Here is a 9,895-nt window from a genome sequence, read left to right on the forward strand (position 1 = left end):
TTAACATAAAATACATACAAATAAAATACACGATAGTGAATAAAAACGGGGACGAAAGGCCAACTGACCTCAGTCCACCCGGTCTGTCTTCCTCCTCGTCTTGTTGTGTCACAAAATGTGCAACAATTCCGGGCTCATTACCGCCACCTCCTGGTGAAGTGCCGCTTTTTTGGAGCCTTTTATAACAACTATTATAATAATTATTATTTATGCAACAGTCGTTCCTATAATGCCCCATATAAACATAAATATATATTTATATATTCTAATATAAGTAAATATATATATTGTAATAATATTGCCAAAATGATTGCTACTTGTTGCAGTATATTTTTGTTTACTGATTTACCCACAACAGGCGTCATTCCACCTATTTGACCACTGGGTGGCAGCAACACACCACTTGAATTGCACTAAAAAGCTAGCAGAGAAGAAGAAATTCTGTGGGTTTAGTTCCTGGTTGCGTAGACTCAAGAATCACCGTCTGTCAAGATTGTTTTCCCCCTTCCTCTTCAAGCCAGACGGTTGTTTTATTTCGACATGTTCAAAGGTTTAGGGACGTGGTTGGGTTTGGAGAACCCGGCGTACACGAAGTCGCCGGACGACAAAGAAGAAAACCTGAGTGTGGAGCAGGAAGAGAAGGTGGTGGAGGCACAGAACGAGGTAAACAAACAGCAGCCAGCTGACCGGGATGGAGAACCAGAGGCGAACCAGGAAGACCCTGAGCAGAGCAGAGGGCTTGGTGGTGAGAAAGAACTTTATTTTTGTTGTATAATTTAGTCTGTCTGTTTATGTTAACTCATCATGAAGCCATTCTGGCAGTAGGATGTAGTTGTTGCGGGAAGGTTTCCCCACCATCCTGTCCCCCATTCCCTTGACATGTAACGTTATCTAAGGTTTCCAGTGCCAACAAGAGGATATCTGACCGCAGGAGTAGCTGCTGTCTTCTGATACATTTGCGTTGTGTTGTTGTGGCCGTGTTTTTAAGCAACAATCCCACAAGTATGATGCTGTTGTCAACCATCTTCTCAACCCCCCCCCCCCCCCCCCCCCCTTCAGATTACATCTTCAGCTTTGCCTCCAGTGCCACAAAGAAGATCTCTGAGTCGGTGGCGGAGACGGCTCAGACCATCAAGAAGACCGTGGAGGAAGGGAAGATCGACGGCATCATAGACAAGGCATGTTGCTCTTTTGCCTCGTTTGACAAGTCTGGCCGCATTTTGAAGACAAGTCTGGGTCAAGATGTGGAATTTACGGAGCTTTTACTTGTTGTTGTCTCTGTCAGCGTGTGCAGCAATTTGCTCAACGTGATTTTACATCATATTCCATTAGACATGTTGCCCCCTAGACTTTTAGACCAAATGATGAAGTCTTTTCCTCCGTTGAACGTGTATCTCTATGTGTGTGTGTGTGTGTGTGTGTGTGTGTCACACTTGTGTGTATGTGCAGACGTTTCTGGGAGACTTCCAAAAGGAGCAAGAGAAGTTTGTCCAAGAGAAGAAGGCAAAAAAATCAGGTAAAATGTGAGGGGGAAACAAGAATCTACTTTACAGTCAATAACCAAGTCATCTGTCTCACACATCGCTGGAGTGCCCTTTACACACAAGACGTGAAGAGGCCATATTGCATCTGTATTGCCTTCCAAGTTTAGCGCCGTCTCTAAAGGAGCGACAAGCAAACAATAAAGATGATGAGACACATAGCATATACAGTATGTAATGGACATTTACACATGCATACATCGGGATCATTTATTGTATCCGACTGAGCTATGCATCATATAAAGAGATATGAAGAATAACAAAAAGCCACTTATCATTAAGTGCTTTATGAGAGTTAGTGTCCAGACTGAAGATCTCATAAGGACTAGCTGTCTGCTAACAGCGTTGCCCAAAATGCCAGTACGGAAAATTGCGTTTTAAGATCCAGAAATTTCTGGCTATGGAGTTTCTTTAAATCCGTGGTACTGATTTTTAAATAACTCCTTTTAATTTCCTGCAAGCATAACATGCTCTTTTTTTTTTTCTTTTTTTTTGTGGAAATACAAAACAAAGAGTCGGTGAACACTTTAAAACTATTGTATCAGAATCAGAATCAGAAACTGTTTATTGCCAAGCAACATACATTACAAGGAATTTGCCGTGGTCTGATGGTGCTACATTTTTTTTTTTAACATATAACATATAATCTCAGATTGAAGTGTAATTTGCACCTTTTTAAAAACGTTCAAATTAATTCACACTGCTATCTTGCGAGGCGGCGCTGATAGAAAATGTGGTGATGTCCATGTCTACGTCCTGTCAGTGAGGAGCAGTGGACTCGCTGCAGGAGTGCTGATGATGTCATGACGCTGTCAGCTCACGTTGAACTTGCGTCACAGTTTTTCGCAGCATGTGACTAAAGGTGTGTGTGTGTGTGTGTCTAGAAGCAGCAGTGCCTCCCTGGGTGGGCTACAATGAGGAGGAGACGATCCAGCAGCAGATCCTTGCTCTGTCAGCTGTAAGCAAAGACATCATATGAATGTGTCAACATGTCTGTGACGTTACCGCCGTCTTTGAACAGCTTCTGATTATCTCCGGCCGCCGACTCTAGGACAAGAGGAACTTCTTGCGAGACCCTCCCGCTGGTGTCCAGTTCCACTTCGACATGGAGCAGATGTACCCTCTGGCCGCAGTGATGCTGGAGGAAGACCAGCTCCTCAACCGCATGCGCTTTGATCTGGTTCCTAAACAGTCAGTAGTCTTCCAGCATATTGTGTGTGTGTGTGTGTGTGTGTGAGATATATATTTGACCTTATATGCCTCTTTCTGCACGTGTGTTCGCCTGCCGTGATTGCATTTCCCTGTGGAATCAACATGATGTTTAAATGATATATGATGTGATATGATAAAGTGGATGGTGTTTGTGTTTGGCAGCGTGAAGGAGGAGGTTTTCTGGAGGAACTATTTTTACCGGGTGTCTCTGGTCAAGCAGTCGGCCCAGCTCACAGCGCTGGCAGCCCAACAGCAGCAGCAGCAGAAGGACGGTGAGGACAGAGGGGTCAGCGTTTCACCCGAGGACGTCGTCTTAACAGGTCAGACTTTCATCCAAGATGAAGAGATGAACATTAAGACAGGTGATTAATGTGGTGATTCCTCCAATAAAAGAATGATGAGTCCATCTGGCAAAGAGATTTGAGCTTTGATTCGTGGCCTGGAAGCAGAAGAACCTCCAGTTGAAGCTGCGATATGACTAAAGCTCTGCAGGTGGAGCTTGTGTCGTGGTGATAGGTTTTCAGTTCTTGCCATCCACCTCATTATTATTATATGTCATTTCTATATATTATATATATTATTTTTATTATTATTAATGTGTATCTTGTCATTGCTGTGAATGACACTACTACACATAACCCTCACCCCTGACCACAGACAGGGCTGTGGCTTTAGAGGAAATCCATGTGTCGGATTGTGATTTGCATATGGAAAACTAACAGCACCGTATTGTTTTTTGTTTTGTTTTTGTAGACAATGTCAGACCTAAGACTCCCCCAGTTTCCATCAGCGACATACAGAAGGTAAGAGGATGTGGGTGTGTGCTCTCATCTTGATATTAACTTTCTACAACTTAAGAACGAGTAGTACAGTGAGTTGCCCCGCCCCCCCCCCCCCCCCACCTCCTCCTTCCCCCGTCCTGTCTGTGTGACTTCTCAGCCGCCTCAAGAGGAAGAGGAGGAGATGTCCACGAGTCCCGGAGTGTCCGAGTTTGTGAGCGACGCTTTCGACTCGACGGCCATCGACCAGGAGGACCTGAGGAAAGAGATGGAGCAGCTGGTGCTGGATAAGAAGGAGAGCGCCCCCTCCCCTGATGGTTAGCTACATATTCAAGAGATTCTATTCATTCTGCAGCTAAACTGTTGTTAGTTTTGGTCTCGGGCGCTGACACATCGCGCAGCTGCACGTGGATTCTGTGACTGTAAACTGTCTTGCTCATAGTCCTCCCTTCCCTTTTAACGCTCAGACGAGTCGGCAGACTGGGAGAAGGAGCTGCAGCAGGAGCTTCAGGAGTACGAGGTGGTGACCGAGTCCGACAACAAAGACGACCAATGGGACCGCGAGATCGAGAAGATGCTCCAGGCGGACGACAGCTAGTCCCCTGGGCTGTGATCTTTGTCCGGGATGGATGAATAGTGACCAGCGACGCATAAGGGGGATGAACTTCCACATCCTCCGCCCCACCCAACTGTGATTACTATCTTGTAAACATTCTCCTGTAGCGGATGAAGGTGTAGATCCAATAATAGCAAGAGTGTTGTTGGTTCCTCTTGCTGGAAACAGCGGTTATGTGCAGGCGTATTAGTAAAGTGCTACTTCATTGCCCCCCCTCCTAAATTAGTTTTATCGACTTGCTTTCCCCCCCTTACCCTGCCTCTTTTTGATGGGTGTGGGGGGGGGGGGAAGCCACTAGAGGGCGCTCCAGTACAAGTACCATGATTTTTTTTTTATAACGGAGGGGGCCCTGTTTGGAATCACATAAAGTTTTATCTCTGTTTCCACGGCTGCTTTCGGGTGGGTTGTACAGTGAAGTCTTAGTGTAGTCACAGTACGGTCAAGTCAAATGTAAAGTTACACTTATGTAAATAAAGAGGATTCTAACACTATACTTCAAGTTGCATTTCCCTTTCATTGCAGCTGCTTGTCGTTTTACATTTTGTGATAGTGTCCCCCTGTGTGCATGTCTGCTTTATTCTGAAGTACTGTCCATTTCCTGCCTGTCATCCTTTTAGTAAATATTTTTCTGTTATTATGGACAATGTACAGTCATGTGAAAAAGATAGACACCCCATGTTTTTCAACATATTTCAACATGTGGACATTTGATCCTCATTTTAACAGTATTGGAACGCAGCCCTGTGGACAATCATTCCAGGCAAAGTCCCATTCTGTGTGACCTTTTAAAAAAAAAAAAAAAAAAAAGAGAGAGTGACATTTAATACACGGTTTACATGAACAAACAATGCTGTTCTGGCTGAGTGTGTGAGGTGGAACCGAGGGCAGAGTGCACGAGAAGAAAGTCGGAGAGAGTGAGTAAGCAAGTGTGGAATGATGGAGGGGAGGTCGGGATGTTTTGGTGGTAGAAAAAGTCTGTAATCATGTTAAATGAGACAAACGCATAGCTCTGCCCGCGCCAACCAGACAGCCAGGCTTGTCTCTGCATGCTCCTTACGTTTCTGTGTGGGTAGAAACAGATGGTGTGCTGTCTGCAGCGTCAAACACCCCCGCCACAGCACGGATACTGGAATGAATTGGGGGATAAATACTCATTTGCAACTGGCAATCAATGCAAGGATCAATATGCTAATGTATGCTGTGCTTCCTGTCTGTTCTTCTTCTCTGGTTCCAGGTGTGTCCAGGCGTATAATGTGACAAACAGACAGCTTGATGAATAGACGTTATTGTCAATGCTGCACGGTGTGTTTTCTCTTTGTTTTGTCTCATACACACACACACACACATCACCCCCCATCACAACATCCCAGTCAGGTTCCACCAGCTGGTCTCTAGCAGGAGACACAGTTGTCACCACGGCGACAAAGCATGGCGGCAGATGAGGACCCATGTGTGTGTGTTTATTGCCTGGTTTAACAATCTTTTAATAATGCATAAAGGTGGGCCTGTGTGTATGTGCTTCTGTGTGTGTGTGTGTGTGTGTGTGTGTGTGTGTGTCTAGCCCACATTGCCTGAAGATTTTCTTGTCTGTATTCCAGACCAAGACACAGAGTAAACAGAGATGAGAGATAATCACAGTGTGTGTTTCATGTGCGGCACATCAGATGCCGCTCAGGCACAAATCCTCCTTAACTACCCGACCAGTCGCTTTCTCATTGTGAGTGTCTTTAAGCACCAGTCAGTGCAGAACTCTCTGTACTCTCTCTGCCAGGATACAAAAGGAAAGGAATGCTCCTAAAATGGGGGCGTTTTAAAGAAAAGCAAGGATGAGGAGAGAGTCTAATGTGAACAATAAGTTTACTGCTCACGATAACATTTGCATTTCTGCTAGAGGGTGAAAAGAGAGACTTGGACCGAACTCTGGACAAGCATAAGATACATTTGGATTTTACACGCATCTGAATGCCTACTTGTGAAACTCAACCACTACTGAATACTATGCAAACTAATGCAAACAGTAGCCTGAAAGGGACCATCATTTTTCAAAATGAACATCACGCTGTATTAAAGAAGACTTGAAACTAGAGATTGAGACCATAAACTCATTAGGAAAATGTTTACTGAGGTAATAAATCAAGCGAGAAGGAGGGTCATTTTCTCATAGACTTCTATACAATCAGACTTCTCTTTGCAACCAGTGGAGTCTCCCCCCTGCCATTAGAAAGAATGCAGGTTTAAGGCGCTTTGCATCGGCTTCACTTTTCAGACCCGGAGGTTTGGTGAGTCACAGATTCCTCACAGACATCTGAATCAGCTCCAGTCTACGACCAGGGCAGTGTATGCCCACACCACAGCAGCCTTTACATTGACACCTGAAATGAAAGGACCGAAAATTGGACCCACAGACACCCACTGTAAAGAAAGTGATCCCACCAACTCCAAGGATGTATGGGTGGACTTGTGATAGGTGTAGAGCTGATTTAAAAAACCCGTAAAGCTGTTGTTTTCATAGGGAATGCTGGCCTTTCGCCTTTATGACCGTTCTGTAAAGTCATTTAAACTACAGAGGGTGTAGCCCTGAGACCCCAAAAGGCTCTGAGACTATTGTTGGCAAATTTAACAAGAAAGGGGCTCCTGTGAGTGTCCTCCACCACAAAAACCATCGAGATATTTGGTGGATTTTGGGTTTTGGGTTTAAGGGTTTGAGAATTTGGGGAGAAAGTTCAGATTTGGAAACTTGTCAGTGTTGGTCCTTACAAGTGCAGTAATACCAACGTGTGACCCAGTATACAATGCATCATTGTTAACACCTTGGGGCAGCGTCTCACTCTGAGAAGCCGCATGCTTCCCCTCACCGTGCGGCTTATTTGCACAGTTCCACAGACAACACACAACACATCCACGGACAGAACCCTGCACTGGCAGCGTCGGATATTTATCCCAAAATAACACACGTGGATTTAAGAACATCTGCTTTTGGATATTATCCTTTTTGTGGCTGCTGGTGCTAAACCATAATTGCAGGATGTTAGATCAACTGCTAAGTGACTGAACCGCTTTATTTCCTGTCGGGCACAAACTCATGCAACCTGACTGCTGTGTCACATGACAGGCAACCGGGGGGGGGGGGGGGGGGGGGGGTTCTGCTCTGCTGCACCTTACCCAGTGAATGGCAGGCCTAATAGCTCATCTATTAAGGAAGGGCCTCAGTCACCCACAAAGGCGGCTGTGAGGCTTACATGGAGATGGATGATAAGATAACTAGCTTGTGTAGGTTTGAGATTGTCTGCTGGCTCCCACTCTCTGTGTCTCATGCTGTCGCTCTCTATTTCTCTCTCTCTTGTCTCTCATCCTTTAGTCAAGCTGTCTTTCACTCTCACTGTCCCCGTCCACGCCACTCTCACAGTACTCGCACTACTGTCACTTTCCTCTGACTATGTGTGTGTGTGTGTGTGTGTGTGTGATTCCAAGCACACCTGTCACCGAGACAGTGGGCCCTTTATTACCCAAGCCCACGCAATTCAACTGACAAATCCTGCTCCAGACAAACCCCCCCCCACACACACACACACACACACACACACTCAACCACTCACGTAGACAGTTGAACAGAAGAGAGGAGCCAGGTGCTGAATCTAGCCATTTCCTTCTTTCTCCCCCCTCCCTCTCCACCCCCCCCCCCCTCTAGTTTTTTTCCCCTCTCTTTTTTTCTGTTTAGCATAAGAGGAGGATTTAAGCGTAAATTTAAGAGTTTAAGGTGGAATTTTTTAGTGGAAAATGTGCTTTAGATTGTTGGGTGAGCATGAACAATGACATCAGATAACGCCGTGGGTTTAAACATTAACCTGCTTCAACACCTGCAGCTGCAGGTGCGTCACTTTATAGGAGAATACACATACACAGGTCAAAGTCAAGTTAATTCAAACTTTGCTTCAAGGGCCAATTTCATCAGAACGCAGAGAGTTCAGCCCATAGCAACACTTATCATTGGGTGCAAATGCAATGCAATACAGTGTGGACACAAAGGGCTTTTGCACATGCACAAACGTACGTGTGCGTAGGTCTTGCAAAAAAGTTTTCCTGCCGTCAGTGTGTTCAGGGTTTGGTTCACTTCAAGAGGCCAGTACCAGAAGACCCGAGAAACCTTGTTGTTTACTGGAGGACTTTGTTGCCAGTTCAGTTCAGTTTTTCTAGTCTTAGTTAAGACTAATTCAGAATAGGCTGTTGAATAGAAGACTGGATTTTGTTTTTCATGAAAGGAAGCAATAATGTAAGATGAAGCTGGTGACAAGTTTCAATTCCCTATTAGCTGCTCAGTCCAAATATCTCATTGAGACTTTAATAAGTCTTTTGCCATTCATGCTCAGCTTTACACCTACCTGCTTGAAACCCAAGGGGCTTCTTGTTTGCCAGACACTGCTTGTTTTTTTCGGAAGCAGATATCAATACCGTTTTTTTGGGGGGGCTTTGTTTGTTTGGTTGTTCTCCTCAGATGTGGCTGCGGTCTGTGGTAACATCTGAAACCTGTAAGAGTGCCAACTGCCTATGGCACTGAAGTAGAGCAGCTCTAACACTGTCTTGCTTGCTGGTAGCAATATTATTGTAATATTATCGACACAGTGTTTGTCTGCGGTGTGTTTCTGCACCTTTCTGTCTTTGCTGCTGTGACTTGTAAATTTCCCCGCTGTGGGATTAATAAAGTCTAAATCTAAGTCTAAGTCAATGCCACAGAAACAAAACAAAATAAAATAAAATAAATACATCATGCACAGAGGTCACTGTTTGGAGATAACCAAGTTAACACGTTGCTGTATGGACAGACCCAGAGACTGGTTGGCAGGGCTCCCAAAGTGTCCTGGCACTTAAGGAGCACTTATTTGAGAACTTATGCAATGTCCTGAACTGAGCTCCAACTTAACCCACGGCCTGAACGGAACAAGCCATATCACAGTATTAATCCAATTATGCCTCTTCTGGTTTGTACAGTGTAATAGCAGCACAACATGATATAACGAAGGGCTATAGATCAATAACAATGATATGAAATGCTTATTTCTTCATTAAAACAAACACCGAAGGCTGTGCCATGCTATACTCTTACAGTCACCCTGAATGGCTTCCCTCTTCACACCTTGCTCCTCGACGGCAGTCAAGTGAGAGCCGGATGGTAGAATGAAACCGGGAAATGACTTTTTCCTCCAAAATGAAAGCGCCTAATGATAGAGGCCATTTTATCTTGGCCAAGTGTTGGGCAAATGAACATCGGATATATTTGTCTCTTGAATTTCCTTTTATTAAAAGGGGAAAAAAATGAAATAAAAAAAAATTAATAGCGCTGGATTCACTAAACCATTTACCGGAACATGTGTGTGTGTGTGTGTGTGTGTGTGAATTAGCCTAAAGACTCCGGCTAAGCACGTTGAGGGATTTATTGTGAAAGTCATTACCGGAAAACAGCGCTCCCTTCATTGTTGCTACTCGGACGGCTCCTCTGGCTCACACCTCGCACGCGCTGACGGTCTCTCCGCGAGCGGCAGCGGCGGCACACAGGCTCTGTCTGCGTGACGGCTGGTCACCGCGCGAGCCCCGGCGCCTTGCTCTCTGGACTTTCCATTTTCAAAATACTCAAAACTCTGTCTCAAGTGTGTCGAGGACGCCAGGAAAGACACCAGGTGAACCCGAATGAAGTTATCTTTTTTCCCCCCCCTCTGGTCGGCCGGTTCGTGTGATTGACCGGGGTTGTCTTG

General features: G+C 45.1%; 1 protein-coding gene across 1 annotated transcript; it reads left to right on the forward strand.

Annotated features, from left to right (window-relative positions):
- Positions 1–539: 539 nt before the first annotated feature.
- LOC139284007 (synapse-associated protein 1-like) lies at positions 540–4,641 on the forward strand. Its single transcript, XM_070904154.1, has 9 exons — positions 540–745; positions 1,060–1,178; positions 1,450–1,516; positions 2,426–2,499; positions 2,593–2,732; positions 2,916–3,073; positions 3,507–3,556; positions 3,693–3,849; positions 4,000–4,641. Exons 1-9 carry the CDS (start codon positions 541–543, stop codon positions 4,128–4,130), a joined length of 1,101 nt encoding a protein of 366 aa, XP_070760255.1. The 5' UTR covers position 540; the 3' UTR covers positions 4,131–4,641.
- The last annotated feature ends 5,254 nt before the right edge of the window (positions 4,642–9,895 follow it).

This window comes from Enoplosus armatus, chromosome 1 (genome assembly GCF_043641665.1).
Source record: "Enoplosus armatus isolate fEnoArm2 chromosome 1, fEnoArm2.hap1, whole genome shotgun sequence".
Taxonomy (NCBI): Eukaryota; Metazoa; Chordata; class Actinopteri; order Centrarchiformes; family Enoplosidae; genus Enoplosus; species Enoplosus armatus.